Here is an 18,083-nt window from a genome sequence, read left to right as displayed (position 1 = left end):
GGCAGAAAGAAAGGGATGGCAAGAAATCTCCTTACGCTGCCTCCTAGCATTTTTCTTGCAGCTGAACAATACTGTCATAGTTCTTTGACTCTGGGGCGTGAGCTTTTGCAAGCTGGGGTGGGTTTCAGTCTTTGTGGGGATAAAGCACACAGCCACCTCTGCTCTGTGGATGGGTGGTGGCTCCTGTGCCACATCAGCGGGCTACATGAGGCTGGGTCCCGCAATCCCCGCACGCTGCCGGGTGTGCGCGGCTTGTGCACATCCCGGGGATGCGATACGGGGCTCCGGAGCTCTCTGGCATCCCACCACCGGCAAACGGGGAATAACACATAGGCTCCAGCAGGCCTTGGCTGCCCCTCGCACGCCCCTCCCCGCAGCCCCAGGAGCATCCTTTGGGCTGTGTCCGAGAGCTGAGGGCCAGCGAGGAGCCCATCCTGCCCCTTCCTCCCTGCAGAGCCCACGCCGCCTGCCCAGTGCCTCAGGGGCAGCCGCAGGGCTGGCAGCGCGTCATCCCCGGCAGGATCCCACTCCACCACCGGGATCCAGGATCGCCGGTGTGCGGGGAAACGCGTAAACAACGTAAAATTAAAGGAATCTATAAATCACAGTGAAACATGCTGGCATAGTACAGTAACAAATGTCTTCGGTTTGAGAAAGTAGACAGTGGAAGCAAAATGTTAAAGACAAAAATCTACGGTTAGCAGATCCAGGAATGCAAAGGTAGACAAAGGAGTTCCCGGTTGGGCTGGGGATCCTGCTAGTAGTATTGTTCTGTGACTGTGTGAAGGTAACAGAACAGAACTGTCAAGAATTCATGGAAAGCAGAGTCTCAGTTACTTGATCTGTGCGTGTGGGGAAAGTCAGATGGTTGTTGTATGACGTGATGATGCAGTCCTTTTAACCAGTTACACAGCGGTGTATAAAGGTCAGACATTTACAAACCTACCTGTTTAATTAACTTATATCCGATTGTTCTAAAAAGAATTAACAGGAATTACAGGACCTCCGGGACACCGGCTCCTTTGCGCCCGCACGCATCTCCCCGCTCGGCCGGGACTGTCCCTTGTCCCTATCCCTGTCCCTGTCCCTGTCCGCGGCTGAGGCCGCGCTCTGCAGAAGAGCAGTGCTGGCAGGGCGAGGAAGGTGTCCCTCTACTCAGCATGGAGCGCTGTGTCCAGTTTTGGGCTCCTGAGCGCAAGAGAGACGTGGAGCTCCTGGAGCAGGTGCAGGGGAGAGCGGCAAAAGTAATTCAGGGGCTGGAATATCTCTTATGAGAAAAGGCTGCGCGCGTACGTTCATTCTCCAGAGGAGACAACTGAGGGGACCTCAGCAGTGTCTGTCAGTGTCTGCAGGGAGGGGTCAGACCACGGACCAGCGCTGCAGAGCAGTAGGACACGACACAGCGAGCAGAAATTGGTGCACAGGAAGTTCCCCTTGGGCAGGAGGAAGAACTTGTTTGCCAGTTCGGGTGACCGAGTACGGGAACAGATTTCCCGGACAGGCTGCGGGGTGTCCCTCATCCGAGATACTCCGGAACTGGATGAACGCATTCCTGTGCCGTATGCTCCAGGCCCCTGTTCGAGGAGGGAGGCTGGCCCAGGCGTCCCGCCGTGCCGCCTTTCCACCCTGACGCGTTCCGGGGCTGCGGGGTTGTGTGGCTGCGACTACAATTCCCGGCGTGCTGCGCGGCGCGCGGGGGCTGCCGGGAGGCGGCGGCGGCCGCTGGATCGGCGGGATGCGGCTGTCGGTGGCGGCCGCCATCTCGCATGGCCGCGTCTACCGGCGGCTCGGGCTCGGCCCGCGGTCGCGCCTGGACCTGCTGCGGAACCTGGTGACAGCGCTGGTGCGCCATGAGCGCATCGAGACGCCCTGGGCGCGGGCCGACGAGATGCGCGGCTACGCCGAGCGGGTGAGCGGCGGCACCGGGTTGGGCCGGGCCGGGGGGCGGCGGGCGGTCGAGGCACCCTGACCCACCGCCTCCTTCCTCATCCGCCGCTTCTTTCCTCACCCGCCGCTTCTTTCCTCACCCACCGCCTCCTTCCTCATCCGCCGCTTCTTTCCTCACCCGCCGCCTCCTTCCTCCCCGCAGCTCATCGACTACGCCAAGCGGGGGGACAAGGACGAGCGCGCCATGCGCATGGCGGATTTCTGGCTGACCGTAAGTACTCCCCAGCCCCTCATGCGTCGCGGCCCGCCGCGGTGCCGGGGCTGAGCGTGCCGCTCCGCAGGAGAAGGACCTCATCCACAAGCTGTTCAAGGTGCTGGCGCCCCGCTTCCAGCCGCACCCCGGCAGCTACACGCGCCTGCTGCAGATCCCCAACCGGGACGGGCTGGACCGCGCTAAGATGGCGGTGATCGAGCTGAAGGGGAACCCGCTGCCGCCGCTCGTCCGCCCGCGCCGCGCCTCCGACAAGACGCTGCTGAACCAGCTGCTCAAGGGCTACCGGCAGGACGCGCAGCGGGTGGCCGCCTCCCGGGGCACCCCCGTCTAGGGCCACCCCCTGCCCTGAGCCGGCTCCGGGGGAGCTGCCCACGCACCAGTCCCGGCCGCTGCCCAAGGGTTCGGGGAGGGAAGGTGTGGCAGGAGGGCTGGAGGGTGATGGAAGTCGCCACGGCGAGGGCTGAGTTTGCTTCCAGTAATTAGAGACTCAGCAGGAAAAGGAGCTAGGAGCCCTGATGATTGATATTTTCTGTGTAAATAAACTTTGTTCAGACAAAGTCGGTTTGTTTGTATTTGAATTTTATTCAGAAAATCATTTAGGTCAGAAAAGACCTCTGAAGTAATCAAATCCAACCTATGACCAAACACCACTGCATCAACCAGACAATGGCACTAAGTGCCACATCGAGTATTTAATACCTCCAGGGACTGTGACTCCACCACCTCCTGGGCAGCTAATTCATGTCTATTCACCTTTTCTATGAAGAAACTCTTGCTAATGGCCTACATAAACTTCCCCTGACTCAGCATAATTCCTGTGCTTATTAGTTAGTAGTTCCAGAAAAATGGGTTTGCTAACAGTGTTCTAGGAGCCAGTGTTCAGCATTTCAGGGCGGGAAATTTGGTGAAAAATAAGATGCTTCTAATGTTTAAAAAGGACTGAATGCAATAGAATGGTAACACTAAGTCTTACAAAGAGACAACCAAAGAAGCTTGCCTTACTATAGGGTAGTAACACAGGTGCAAGTCAGAGGCACCTTCAGAGGCAGGATTGCAAGACTTCTCTGTATTACTCTGTTAAAAGGGGGAATAGCAGAACTTTTTCAGAGTGACACAACTACTGAGCAATAAGAATCCTAAATTGTTAGTCTTTAATTTGGGGCATAGTTCCTACTTTAAAGTCCTAGCTGTAACTTTGTAAAAACTCCAAAACCAACCCAAATGCAAAATCCCAGGATAGGATACCCAGTTGGAAAGGACTTGGCCCAACCCTTCTTGGCAAAACACAGTGGAACCAGTGTGGCTTCCTAAACCTTGTTGCATTTCTTCCTCCCAAGTTTCACAAACAAGAGATTTAAATAAGTGGCCCTATGTAGCAAGCTAATTGTATGGAAAGACAAAGAAGCCCCATTATGTATTCTCTCTTCAAGACACTTGCCTCACACAGTACCAGTTCTATTTTAATAAACGCCAGTGAAAAATTAAAATGGGTGGTACTGCTCAAGGAAGAAGAAAAAAACAGTCAAACTGCTATATAAGGTCAGTGTTCAGACCAACTTTATGTTTCTAAGAACCTTGAAATGGTTCTCTTTGGAGTTTACCATATTCAAATTGGTTTTCTGAACCAAACTGCTGCACAACTTCCACATTACTAAATGTCCATGCTAAAGCTTTAATAAAATACAAAAATACCTTTAACAAAGCATTTAATAAGGGAAAACAAGTCATACTCTCATTTGCTTGACCTTAAGTTAATAATCTGAGTTTACTGAAGTACAAAAAATCTAAAAGCTTCTAAGCTAAACTGGGGGAAATCCTCGATACAGGTTTGTTTTTTTTTTTACATACAAATGCATTTTTGGCAGTACCTGTATGAACATTAGTGCAGCTAACAAAGCATTCATCGTCACAAACACATTGTGTAGTCTTTTTCAATTCAGTGCTACTATATGTCCCTGAACATTTTATAAAATAGTGGAAGCTTCTGTCTTAAGAGTGGTTGTCCTGCCAGTCTGTCTTGTACTTGGGAGAGTCAGGCTTTCAGCTGCCTGTAGAGGAAAATGGGAAATTCACAGTTAATATGGGAAATCTGTCATTATTCCCTTGTGTCCTGGCTGCCTTCATCGTCCTTAAAACCACACACAGCTCCAATAGTCACTTCTGTGTCCTGTTATCTCCCACCTCTGGAACATGGATTCCTACCTGACTGCAGCGGTGAGAGTCCGGTACCAGTCATTGATCTCTTCTTGGTTGCTGGACATCAACAGCAGTGTCTTGTGTGGAAAGGAAAGCTGAAAGACAAACAGAATCTGTGGCATTCCTTGCCCAGGCAGCAATTGCTGTAAAAGGAAAATCATCACCACTGAATTCAGTCCCTGTATGCTGATTTTCACCCTTTTCCTTTCCAGATAGAAGAAATTTAGCATTAGTATGGAGTAAAGCCAGAGGCTGTACAGTACAGAATAAATGCCAGTCTTGTCTGTTGCTTCCAGTCATAATTGGCAGTTCATTCTGACCTGTTTGGAGGTGAGTACTTAGAATTCTCAGCAGCTCATTAGCCAGTTTTCTACCGTATTTCAAGCTGTCCCTAGGGGTCCTTCCACTACCATCATCTACAGGCCGAAGCTTGCTTGAAGAGTTCTTTGGCACAGCTCACCATTAAAGAGCTAACACAGCCCCAGGTGCAATCTTGGAAGAACTAACCTTGAATCCCCTACAGAACTTTCCTCCCTCTGAAGGTATCTGCAGTCCTCAGGGAGTTGGATGCACAGCATCTGTTGTAATAACATCTACATATTTTTCATTCTCTGTTTTCCTACGTGCTCAGTCTGTAGTCAATGTAATGCTATATATTATTTGTCATGTGAGTGTGGGACTGCTCCCTAACCTGTGGCTCTGCCAAGGGCATATCAGAGTCCTAGTGGAGCCTCCTTACCTGAGCTAAGTGAAGTAACCAGCAGCCTGCAACTCCAGTGTGTGCAGGAGACTCCATGCCATGAAAGGAAAAGTACCTGCATCACTCTAGAAGGGTTGTCCTAACTCAGACTTGCTCACTTAATTTTGTCATCATCTCGGTCCCACTGCTGCTGAGACAGCTGTCAGACCTGCTTCCAGGTCTGTCTCCACTGGCACTTCTGATTGCCACAGGTGGGAAGACTTACACTGAGGAGCCCTCCCTGGCTCCATGTGTGGCCAAACACTTTATCCACGGAGCACTGCTGGAGCGGGTAGACAGCCTGGCAGGACAGTTTGTTGGAGTTCAGTGGGTGCAGTGGGTGGCAGGGCTTCGCTGCAATGAGGATATCAGAGAATAGGAAGAACATCCTGCGCTTCAGTTCTTCTCCCTTTGAAGGCACCACCAAAAGCCAGCCTTCCCGGATATACCAGCGCCCTGGGCATGCCGGGGAAACAGAGACAGCTGTGAGATCTGAGAAAGGGCAGGCAGGAATAAAGGATGTAGTGAGACAAACAGGAATACAGGGTGAGCCGCCCTTGCAGGTTGCTGTGTTCTGCATAATTCCAGCCGCTAGAAGGCACTGGATGCCAGCTGGGTCCAGCCCACCAGCAAGGATAAACACCCGTGCAGAAGCAGTAACCAGACCAAAACGTTTAATATGAGGAGCAGCTGAAGCTGTTACAAATTTGCTATGTTAATTAAGAGTATATTATCATATGCAAGTCTGTTTAAAGTGATCAGAACAAAAACACGGTTTGAGAACGGTATGCATACCTTTAAATTAACATAAGCCTTCAGAAAACACAACATGAACTATCTTAAATTGTGTTGCCCAGTTGTTTGTCATTAGTGGTATAACAGAAGCTAAGCTTCCACTTTGAAAACTTATAATTTTTTCCTTGTTTTGTGTGTGCTAATTAAATAAATAAACTCAAAAAACCTCCCCTAAACAAACAAAAAAAAAAAACAAAAAAAACCCCAAAACATATTTCACAGGTCATCTAATTATATACAGACCTAAAGTAGCCAAGAGATTACAGATTGCAGATTACTGTTCTAAAGAGAAGGCATGAAAGGAGATAGAAAACAGGGAAGGTCTGAATAGGTAACTTTATCAACCCCTCTTACAGAACAGAGTCCAGTGTCATCCACCTGTGAAATTAATTGTCATTAAAAAAGACGAAAAGAAAGCAGGAGGAAAACAATAAAAACAGTTCAATAAGCCTAGATGTAAGCAGCAATTAAAAAAAAAATGAAATAAATTAAATAATTAAAGCAGGACTTTTTACTAGGATTATCATGGAAGATAGCCATCAAATCATGGGAATTATGAGGACATCTGCCAGTAAGATTATTTATAAAAATGTAAAACCATAACAAGGTATTGCCACCTGATCTTGTTTAGGAAACACCTGCCAGGGAATTCAGCCATTCTTTCATGCCTTAACTTCGGCATGAGCTATTAAGTACTTTTTAGAGAAAAAATATAGTGTTGTTTTCATTTTGTCTTATTTCATTATCTCTTATTTTGTGTCTTATTAGAATGCTAGTTACTAAACAAAGGAGCAAATGAATTCCTTCTTAGCTTATTCCGCTGGAACCACTCCTCTGATCTGAATAAGAAACTGAGGAAAAGAAGGGTGAGGTGCAGGAATCAATCCAGGTTTTAAAAAAAAAAAACAAATGGGAGGAAGGTGTCAGAAGCATGGGGCTAGGCTGGGAGCTGTTTCCCTCAGGCTATGCTGTGATCACACTCACAGGCATACAATCTGACCCAGGCTGGACTGGAAGTCTTGGAATATAGATCCATATCCAGACTCCCCAGCTGTACAAGTTCTAGGAAATTGCTGTGAAAGAAGGGCAAGAAAATATCCCTGGGGAAGCTCTGGATTACAGAACAATGCACACAGTTAAGGAGGCAGTTCTGGCTGATAAAATGTTTGTCCTGAATATGGAAGGCAGCAAGAAAAGCAGGGTCTCCTCACTGGGAGCAGGACATCTCAGAGACACTGGCAAATGTGAGATACCCATCTCCAATACTCCCCCTTTGTTCTGAATCTACAGCATTTTGTTTTCTCTCCTGTTCCCTTCTGGCAGGAGGACACAATCTTAACTGTCCTGCAAAAGCTATCTTGTTTCCGGAAAGCTGGCTCAAAAAAATTAGGGAGCCTCAGCTGCCTCTTACATTTCTGCTTCTCATATTCCATGATAACTATGTAACTCCAGCCAATGGAAAACATGACTATAGGAATTCTCTGTCCTAGATAATGGAAATGCCTTTACAGACCCTCAGCACTCATCCTCCTACGTCTCAGAATTTGAATAATTCTGAAATAAGAGACCAAAATAATCAGTGGACCAAACACTTTCAAACAATGGCCATCCCCAATCTAGTTATACTGTTTTGGGGTGTTTGTTTGCTTGTTTTTATGGTGTTACCTTATTAGTTCTAATGTTAGTTCTAACATTAATCAGGATAACTGATTTACCTTTTTGCTTACACACTACCCCAAGTGTGCCCAGGCACCCTCACACATGCTTTTGCTCAGTGTAAACAGAGCATTCTTGTGTTAGCTCCCTTTCACCTAGCAACACTAAGAGGATTCTAAGACCAGGAAAGAGAATTATAAATTAATTTGCCCGTTGGCTGATTTGAGAAGAACCTCCGATGAATAATCTATGTTCTACCTGTGCTGGTTTGGCTAGGATAGAGTTAATTTTTCCCGTAGTAGCTGGTATGTGGTTGTTTTGGATTTGCACTGAAAACACCATGGACAACACAGGGATCTTTTGTTTATTGCTGTGTAAGCACTGCTCAGTAACAAGGTCTTTTCAGCTCCTCAAGCCACAAGTGAGGAGACTGGGAGTGTACATGAATGTGGGAAGGGTCACAGCTGGGACAGCTGATCCAAAATCCCCAAAGGGACATTCTATATCATATGACATCATGTTCAGCCTGTTATGCTGGGGAAAGAAGAAGGAAAGGGGGGAGTTTTAAAGTGATGGCTCTTGTCTTGACAGGTAACCACTATGTGTGGCAGAGCCCTTTCCTTGGAACAGCTGAACACTTGCCTGCCCATGGCAAGTGGTGGATTAATTCCTTGCATAGCTTTGCTTGCATGAACAGCTTTTGCTTTACTTGTTAAACTGCCTTTATCTCAGCCCACAGGCTTTCTGAGTTTTACCCTTCTGAGCCTTTTCCCATCCCAGCAGGGAAAGTCTTTTTCATCCAAAAATCCACATGTGTGAATTACAACCACATTCACAAGTATCTCTAGGTTCTTGTCTTAGAGACCTTCACACACAGTGACTTTAACAATCTTCTCCACCTGCAGCACTGTACCTATATAACCTCTGCAACAGCAGAGTTGAGTGAGGCTACAGGTGAAGCCCAAATGACCATTTCATAATTGCCCCAACTGGACACATTTCTCACAATATTTCATACATAGCTCAGAGTGTGGTCTGGGCGTGGAGAGCACCCAGTCACATAAGAGACCTGTAATCCATTTAAATGTTCTTACATGCTTTATCTATCTCAGCTATCAACACAAATGCAGTGATTTCTGGCTCAGTTTAACTATGCAGGTAAAAGAAAATTCTTCATATGAAGGGTGTGAGCAAAATGCCGTTAATCTTGTAGCTTAAAAATGACACAATTCTTGTGCCCTTGACACTCAGGAATCTATGGTTCCTGCAATGGAGTAGGGATAATAACATACTTACACTCTGCCAAAGAATTTACTGTCTCTTTCATTCCCACCCCAGACTTATACTCCTGATCTTCTTGGGTTCCTAACTTTCTAACCACATGTCATGAGGCTCTCCTATCTGAATGTCAGGCAACTAAGCTGTTGCTTATCCTTACTCAAAAATTCTTTAAAAAAAAAAAAAGAAAAGTGCTTGAATTAGTAGTCATATTCCTTTACCACCTATCTGTTGAACTTAGGAAGAAGGGGAAACTGGTTAATTTGAGTTGAGTCAGAAATGAAGGAGAATATATGTCCATGTGTCTCATCATGGCAGATGAAAAACAGAGCTGTCAGTAAGACCCACCTGGAGTCAAAACCTTAGTCTTTCGTCCTTTAAGCAATTTTTGAACCCGAAGTAGCTGCAAGGAATTCTCTCTCTTATCAAAGACGTCTTGGACCCAGTGAGATACTTCACAAACAGATTTCACCGTCTCTGAAATTATAGCAGCATACTCTAAAGTTATCACAAATGAATGTGTATTTCACCTCATACATTTTCCTAAGAAAATACAGTATGAAATTAAGAAGAAAAGTTTTAAATCAAGTATCAACAACAGCTTTATTCAGGAATTTCTGTGAGAGATTGAACTTGATCCCTTTCAGAGGCCTCTTTCCAACAGTTCTGCAGTTCTAGAAAACATTTGCCAATGAAACATCAGAGAGAAGAATAATTTCCTGAATTTGGAAGCAAAAACAGGAAAATGCCTTACAAGTGGTGTTAACTGCTTGTAAAAAACACAGAATAATTTATATTGGAAAAGACAACTCAGATCACTGAGTTCAACCTAGGACTGAACACCACCTTGACAATGAAAGGTGATGGTCAAGTAGACCATGGCATTGAGTGTCATTTCTTGAACATTTTCAGGGATGGTAACTCTACCACTTCCCTGGCCAGTCCATTCCAGTGTATAACAACCCTTTCCATGAAGAAATGCCTCCCAGTGTCCATCCTGAACTTCACACAGCACAGCTGGAGGCCATTTCTTCTTGTCCTGTTGCTTGTTACCTGGGACAAGAGGCCAATCCCCAACTGGTCACAAACCTCCTTTCAAGTACTTCTAGAGAGTGATCAGGTCTCCCCTTTTCTCCAGACTAAACACCCCCAGCTCCCTCAGCCCCAACACACAGGACTTGTGCTCCAGACTTTCCCCAGCTCCACTGCCCTTCTCTGGACTTGCTCTAGCAACCTCAGTGTCTCTCCTGCAGTGAAGGGCTCAAAACTGGGATTTGATGTGTGGTCTCACTAGTGCTGAGCACAGAGGAACAAGCTCTTCCCTGGTCCTGCTGGCCCCATCATTGCTGATACATTCAGGATGTCCTTGGCATTCCTGGCCACCTGGCCACACACTGGCTCATGTTCAGCCACTGTTGACCAGCACCCCCAGGGCCTTTCCCACTGGGCAGCTTTCCAGCCACTCTGTCCCAGCCTGGAGCTGCAGGGAGCTCTTGTGAGCCAAGGGCAGGACCCAGCACTTGGCCTGGTTGAGCCTCACACAACTGGCCTCAGCCCATGGATCCAGCCTGTGCAGATCCCTCTGCAGAGCCTTCCTGCCTTCCAGAGGATCAGCACTCCCACCCAGCTTGGTGCCATCTGTGAACTGGCTGAGGCTGCTCTCGATTCCCTCATCCAGCTTATCAATAAAGATATTAAACAGGACTGACCCTGAACCCTGGGGGACACCTCTAGTGACTGGATATAGCATGAAGGACACTAATTATCCTAGAAAATTAAGGCATCTGTCCAAGAGAGTCAGAAAATGGTTTGGGTTGGAAGAGACCTTAAAGATCACCATTTCCTAACCTGCCTGCCATGGGCAGGGACACCTTCAAATACATCACATTGCCCAGGACCATAGCCTGGCCTTGAATTCTTCCAGGAATGGGGTATCAAAAAACTCCATGAGCTACCATTCAAGTGCCTCACAAGCAGCAGAGTTTAAAAAAAAACAGAGCTGCCATTTCTCCAACCTAACTATTAGTCCATTATATTATTATTATTATTATTATTATTATTATTATTATTATTATTATTATTATTATTATTATTATTATTATTGGCAGTTTTCTATATTTTTATTCATAACATGTTCTCAGGGACATCTTGATCAAGATGGAGAAGGAAAATAGTAATCCACTAGAACCCCAGAGAGAGAGAGGATTTTCCTTTGGAAGCAGGCAGTATGTGGGAGTCAAAATAATCTTAGTAAGGAGTGTATCAGTAATCAAAGTGTCAGCATTTACAGGTGGAATCATACTTGCAAGTTTCTGGTAGTCAGCAGTGTCTGGGCTGGTGTTCTCCAGCAGGTCTCTGAAGAAATGTTTGTACCTGAGGTGGAGAGAGCAGGTTTAATTCACCAGATAGCAGGAACAGCAGCAGCACCTCCTGTTAGTAACAGCATGGTGAACAACACTGAGACAGGAGACAGAGTAAACCTAATCAAGCAGTTTCGGTCACACTTCATTCACATTCATTTTATCATCAAACGTCTCAACTAAAATAGTCCAAGTATTTTGTACATCTGCAAACCTTTGGCTTTTCCTGGGGATCCAGTAGAAGCAGACTCACAAATCACTTAAGATCATGAGGTTCTCTCAGAATTCACATAAACATGCCTTCAATATGCAACAAATTTCTCTTTGAACTATCTATTTTTAATAGTATATGAATGGTGGCATTCATACCATGTTTCCTGCCGACACAAGAAAATAAAGTCATTTCTATAACAACTAGGATCCGCCTTTTTTTTTTTTCCTTTCCAGTCTTTACTGGAGAGGATAAGATCTCTCCAAATGCTTTCTTCCAGTAAAGTCAAACAGAAGGAACTTAACAGATTAACAAACTGGCAGAATTCATATGATCTAGTGCATATGTTAACAGAGTTTTAGAGAAATTTGAATATGATAGAGGTGATTAATGAAAAAAAATTAGACTATCAAAAAGACTATTTTTCCAAATAGGTGGATAGCAACAAATATACTGCTGTTTTGCAAATTTAAAAGTATCCAAAGAATTACAATAAAAACTCACCAATCAGCTTAATATTTGCTTCTGCCAAGCTGATTATAAACATTACAAAAAGTTACATGAAAGACTGTGGTATGATCTCTCCAAGTTATTTTCAGTCAAATGAGGTGCTCAATCTCTCAAATTTGCTTTAAGTTGAAAAACGGCTACTGTTAGCAGCAGAATTTGGGTTCCCAGAAAACCACCTTTATTACCCATACCTTCCCCAAGAAAGGGCTGCCCTTGAGTGCATCAAAGCACTCAGTTTGCATCTTCAAAGGGGAGGTGATCATAGAATATCCTGAGCTAGAAGGCATCCACAAGGATCATTAAATCCAATTAATGCCTCTGCATTTTTAGGACAACCCTAAAAATCACACATGTTCCAATGATGTTGTCGAAACATTTCTTGAAAACTGGAAGGCATGGTGCCTCAAGAGGGATATGCAGTGATTCTGAGTGGATCTGTCCAGGCTCAGACCAATTTGATAGGCATCAAATCTGAGGAAAGCATACAGCCCTGATAACCAGATAGGAAAGAGAAGCTCTCCTGTGTTCATTAATGTAATTTCTCTCCAAAAAACACCCATCTACAGGAGTCACAATGCTCCAGGACTGTATCTGCATAAAAATGGAGCAAAAGCATCACTGGCAGAGACCGTAATTTCTGCAGCATTTCAGCCAGCTTCAGGGCCAAACTTCAGTAGCTTACTGAGATAGCAGAAAGCCTCCAATTCTACCCAAGAGCTAGAGGAAGGAGCCAGTTCTAAACACAAATACCTTCCTGCATCATCTCCCATCCATGTACACTGATTCCACTTTACAGGCACATCCTCACACTGTCTCACTGCTGTCTCTTTGCTCTGATTTTGGGACACTATAGGCAACTTTCATAGCAACAAAGACAGTGTTACATTCCCTTTTCCCTTCTTATGCTAATCCCTTGAAGACTCACAATTGTTTACTTACTGGTGCAGCCTCTGCAGGGGCAAACAAAGCAGATCCTCTAGCTCCCTCCCTTGAAACTGAGGTCGAGTCTCCTGGAGTTTCTTAAACCGCCGGAATGACTTATTTTTCCTCACTTGCTCCTGTGTGCAGCAAAAAAGGGATATACCCTTGAGACTGCAGAAAAAATGTCTAAAGAAAATGCCCTAGTCTGCACCAGAGCTTGGAACACTTCACCTTCGAGTTTAGGACTTCTGTCCACTTCTTTTGTGGCTATAGGCAAGCCATTCCCTTTCTCCTGACCATCCATTCCAGTAGGTAATGGAAGTGATATCTTCCACCCCAATTAAAGAAAAAGAGAAGGCTGGCCTAGTTAGGAAAAGAAGGAGTGCACTTGTGGCTTTTTTGCCATGCCTTTCAAGAAAAAGCAGTGCAGATCTGCCCTCCCATCACCTTAAGACAAGTATCCATAATGGCTTTTTCTCTTGGAAAATCAAAAGCATAAATACATGCATGCAAGGACAAGAGGAAGGAAACACCCCAGCACATTCTACATCTGGGAACAAGCACAGACAAAACTGGGAGTTGGGTGGTTTAAATCCAGATACAGCCATCAGGACCTCAGAATAAATAGATATTCTGCTGAAATTTCTTGAAAACAGGTTGTATTTGAAGATATAAGTGGGAAGGAAAAAATAGTCTTCAACACAGGAAAAAAAATATGAAGGAAAAGGAAATCCCACTGCTAGGATACCGCTGGTGGTGGTGGGAAAGACTAGAAGGCATGAAAATTCCTAGAAAGAGATCACTGTATCATCGTGAAAGCCTGGAAACTCTCTAGACTTGCCATTTAGGAAGGAGTGGGAGTAAATACAGAAGTCTGAGAAAGCAGTGCTCACCATATGTATATATATACACAAACACCTGAAAAAAGCATCAGAAATTTGAAGCTCTAAGGAAAGTAGAGAAGTTTTCACCATTTTATTGTGGAAAAAAGCCTGAATTTCATCAGCCCAGAAGAAGTTAGAACACTTATCTCCAGAAACAGAAGACAAATGATGTGGCAGTTTAACAGAATGGAAAAAGAGAAACCATATGAAGACTAAAGTAGATATTTACCTTCAAGGTTTTATTGGTCTGCTCCAAATTCTCAGCATAGTGGCCATAAAGATCCAGACTCTGACAAAAATTTTCCAGTCCTGCTCCCAAATTCCCTTTCTCCAGGTGAAGTGAGAGAACACTGTGCACAAGGAGCAAAGATAGCTTGTGAGGGATACATTACTGATGGTGTTTTCACAGCTCCTTCTGATTAATTCCTTTGCTGATCTGCCTTTACCATTCTCCACCTCAAATCCAGTTTCTATGCCAAATTTGTGCTTGGAGGTCAGAGACTAAGCCACAGAACACATTGTGGAGGAGATTTATTGAGCTTAAGCCACTGTCCAGTAACTGGGTACCCATATATGTGATACAGATCAGGAGTTTCCTCTGCACAGCTCCAAATGCCACCAAGGCTAGCAGTGCTAGGAGTGAATGCCTGTTTTACAAGGTATTAGCCTTATTTCCCCAAATCTTTCTCATCAACTTAGAGTCCTCCGAATATAATTACAGGAATTGCATCCTGTGTCCACTTACTGGCTTGCTGAATATAAGGACTCCAGGGGTCCAAATATAGTTTCCAACACAGCAGGTTTCAGTGTCCCTTTGGCCTTTAAAATTGTCACAAAGTACTAAGAATGAAAAAAAAAAATAAAAATCATACAGGTAGCATTCACAAATCATCACAGAATCACTGAATGATTTGGATTGCAAAGGATCCTAAAGACCATCTAGTTCCAGCCTGGTCAGAGACACCTTCCAAGCCCTACCCAACCTGGCCAGTCACTTCCAGGGATAGGGCATCCACAATTTCTCTGGGCCATCTGTGCCAGTGCCTCATAACCCTTATAGAAAAATCATTCTTCCTAACATCTAATCTAAACCTACTGTCTTTCAGATTAAAATTATTCCTCCTTGTCCTATCACTATGTTCCTGTGTAAAAAGTCACTCTCTCTCTTCTTTATAAGCCCCCTTTAAGTACTGGAAAGCTGCAAAGGATATTAACTCCTGAGGTCATTCAAAGGCAACTTGTGGCACACAGCAGAAGCCAGAAGCTGCAGCCTGAACACTCTTTGGCTTGGAAAGATATCAAATATTGTGACTGTCTACCTAAGATATCCACCATCAGACGTAAGCCTTACTTGTAGCTTTGACAATAGCTCTAAACACATGGAACAGAACTACAGCACCCAGTATCCTCCAATGCATCTGCTTTACACCATCTTGTCCATAATGTTTTTTCTTGTCTGTGTCCCTGCATCTCAGGCATCTTAGGGCAAGCCCGCTATTCAATCAAAACTGAAAAGATTTATGTCTGTGTACAGAATAAGGCAAAAAAGCCAAACCCATAAGCTACTGAATATTACAGAGGAGGTAAAAGAAAAAAACACTTTCAGCCACAGCGAGTGTCCCAGGCATTAGGGATGTGCCACAGTCTTGCTCTTGACCCTTCCCCATGACAACACGAATAAGTATGCGCTGTCTGCAGACACCCACATATCAGAAGGGGCAGAAATACTCACTGTGAGCACCAAATCCAGCTGCTCGAGGTATTTGTATTCAGTTTCCAGCAGCTCCTTGGCTGTCCTGCTGCGCTTTCTCTCCCAGCGAGCCCGCTGGTCTTCCACAGTGTTTGCTCCAACCACAAATGGCAGGGATGAGGCACTCATGGCAGAGCCAGGGTTGATTTACGGGGAGGCAAAGGATCCTGAAGAGCCAAGCAAGACGGACACACAATAAAAGAACAACCTATGTTGCAGAGTAGGATTCTGAGATAAAAACTCTACACCATCTTAGGAAATAAGGGAAGTCAGCTGCCAGCAACTTAGCAGTTTCCTTCTGCATTCTCTCCCATGGGCACAAGGGCCCTTGCATCAAGCAGAGGAACATCATTAGAGAGACCAGGCTGTGAAAGCAAGAGTGGTACATGACAATACAGCTGTAAGCAAATCTCAGTTCACAATCCCACGTGCAAACCACTGCTTCCTGTCCTTTGCCCTCCACATTATTTGTGTGAAATTCTTGTTAAACTCAAGCAAGTTTGTGGGTGGAAGAGGTACGATGGAAAGGAGTAGGAAATAACCATAAGATTTGTCTTGTGAGGGGAACATAGCAGGATTTCCCCCCTACCACAGGGAAAGAGAAGAGAGCATTCTTGCTTATTTTCCCTTGGAGAAGCAAGCGGTTTTCTCTGTCATTTTCAAACAGTATTTTGTGCTCCTGGAGGGGAGAGAGGGCAAGCAACTGCTGTGAATCACACCAACTTTGCTCTTGCTCGGCTCTTGCTCTGCTCTTTTGCTACAGTATCGTGATTTTGTTGCACAGAAAAACATTGTTTATCACACTCAGAGAAAGAGGCATATTTTAGCATAACACCAGTTAGATACTTTTCTTTTGATGAAAAGGCAGGGCAAGCAGTTGCACACTTGGCCCAGCACCAAGTCTGAAGGTTCGCTGGAAGCTGAGTTGCCTCTGAAAATTTGTTTCCCACGTGGATAAGATAAACTAATTCAGAAAGATGTGTCATCATAGAGAAGGAGATTTATCAAACACCATCTTCCAGAGACATTTCAGGTACGTAACTCAACAAAACTCAACAAAAGTTTCACATCAAATTAGAACCAGCACTCATTTAATGAATTGCCAAAAGTCCAGAGAGCTGAGGGACATGTGCAGTGTTTTACAGTAGCAGCTGCTTCTCCAGAGATTTACCCTCATATTCGCTTACAGCACCACAAGCCTAGCTGAGACCACATCTTGGTGAAACAGGGCAGACCTGGCGTGGATGGAGAGGCAGCACCGCAGGGAACACCAAGCTTAGCATTAACCAGGGAATTTAAGCTTAGCATTAGTCCTTCCCCAGAAGTGTTCAAGGCCAGGCTAGATGGGGCCCTGAACCTCCCTGTCTGTAGAAGGCGTCCTTGGGCTTTGCAGGGCTGCTGGAAGGAAATGGTCTTTAAGGTCCCTTCCAACCCAAACCACTCCATGATTCAAGTGCAGTTGCAAAGTACTCACCAGGAAAGGACTAAAACACTGCCATTCACAGAGTGCCTCTAGCCCGTGTAGACTGCAGTCAAGATGTTCATTCTGCAGACCAATTTCTTTTAACACACAATAATTAAGACAAACAAGTTATACCAGGTTTGACCATCTACTGCTCACATAAAGAAGTTCAAACACTCCCATTATTATTGCACAATATAACCTGTGTCAGGTCTGCAGCCTGTGGGTACCCTAGAAAACACTTCACCTACAGAACTGCTCCAGCTTGCTTCTCCCCAGCTCACATCCAAAAACCACTGAACACCCTCTGTTACTGTTAACTACCTTATAATGCACCATTAGCAGCATCCCCTTCACCATTTCTAAATTTCTGGAGTACCATCAAAACAATGTCCTGTTCTTATTGCAGCACAGCCTCTCTTGGTGTCTCAGGTGTGTAAACACATGGTGGGTCAGCTCCAAGGGCCATATGGCCTCACGTCCCACACTGTAAGCTAAGAGAAAGGGGAAGGGAAAGGGAGAACTCTGGAGCCCACAGCCAGTCCTCAGCCACCCTGAGGAGTAAATATTGCAGGAGTTAATACTGGAAGTAAAACACGCACCTAGCCTTCCTTCAATTCACCTGTGCTGCAGGGTATTAAAATTGTATTTTGGACCAGTCAAAACCAAATATTATGTCTTTTCAGCAGATGAGAAAAGATCCATTAAAAGTCTTGAGGAATTGAATGGAATGCTTTTCTTGACCAAAACCAAAGCATTTTACTCATTATTAGGGTTCCATTTTGGTTTGTTTTTCTGATTTGTTGTTTGCTTTTTTTTTATTAAAGTGAAATATGTTTTAAAGAAATAAATGTTTCTAGTAAAAAAAAAAACAAACCTAAAAACCAAACCAAACAAAAAACCAAGAACATGAATACGCTGAACAACATCAACTAAACGTTAAAGAATTTTTTTTTTCTCTGACTGCAACATGGATTCGGGAAATACTCGGTGGAATCAGGGACGAATTTAGCCAAAAGGATCTTTATGGGTCATGCACTTGATCCTTGTGCCCAGAGCGCGGCAACCACCAAAATCACGGTGGGCTGCTCAAGGGTTCATCCTGTACAGGACCTTTACACGGGTGGAAGTAGGGACGGGACGGGACTGGACTGGACGGG

At 45.1% G+C, this 18,083-nt stretch overlaps 2 protein-coding genes across 3 annotated transcripts; one reads left to right on the top strand and one right to left on the bottom strand.

The window, feature by feature from the left end:
- Positions 1-1,706: 1,706 nt before the first annotated feature.
- MRPL17 (mitochondrial ribosomal protein L17) lies at positions 1,707-2,721 on the top strand. Its single transcript, XM_015653584.3, has 3 exons — positions 1,707-1,909; positions 2,090-2,158; positions 2,229-2,721. The coding sequence occupies exons 1-3, from the start codon at positions 1,736-1,738 to the stop codon at positions 2,490-2,492; spliced, it is 507 nt and encodes a 168-aa protein (XP_015509070.1). The 5' UTR covers positions 1,707-1,735; the 3' UTR covers positions 2,493-2,721.
- Positions 2,722-3,696: 975 nt separating this feature from the next.
- Positions 3,697-17,764, bottom strand: ARHGEF39 (Rho guanine nucleotide exchange factor 39). Of its 2 annotated transcripts, none has more exons than XM_015653582.3 (11): positions 17,248-17,764; positions 16,936-17,021; positions 15,444-15,628; positions 14,457-14,551; positions 13,941-14,061; positions 12,846-12,964; positions 11,128-11,198; positions 9,174-9,302; positions 5,323-5,552; positions 4,364-4,452; positions 3,697-4,209 (listed from the first exon to the last, which is right to left on the bottom strand). In XM_015653582.3, the coding sequence occupies exons 3-11, from the start codon at positions 15,588-15,590 to the stop codon at positions 4,194-4,196; spliced, it is 1,017 nt and encodes a 338-aa protein (XP_015509068.1). In that variant the 5' UTR covers positions 15,591-15,628; positions 16,936-17,021; positions 17,248-17,764; the 3' UTR covers positions 3,697-4,193. The 2 variants fall into 2 exon arrangements, with proteins under 2 accessions (XP_015509068.1, XP_015509069.1); XM_015653583.3 differs by having other exon boundaries at positions 17,303-17,764.
- Positions 17,765-18,083: the final 319 nt, after the last annotated feature.

This window comes from Parus major, chromosome Z (genome assembly GCF_001522545.3).
Source record: "Parus major isolate Abel chromosome Z, Parus_major1.1, whole genome shotgun sequence".
Lineage (NCBI taxonomy): Eukaryota > Metazoa > Chordata > Aves > Passeriformes > Paridae > Parus > Parus major.
This window is presented reverse-complemented; position numbering and strand designations above follow the sequence as displayed.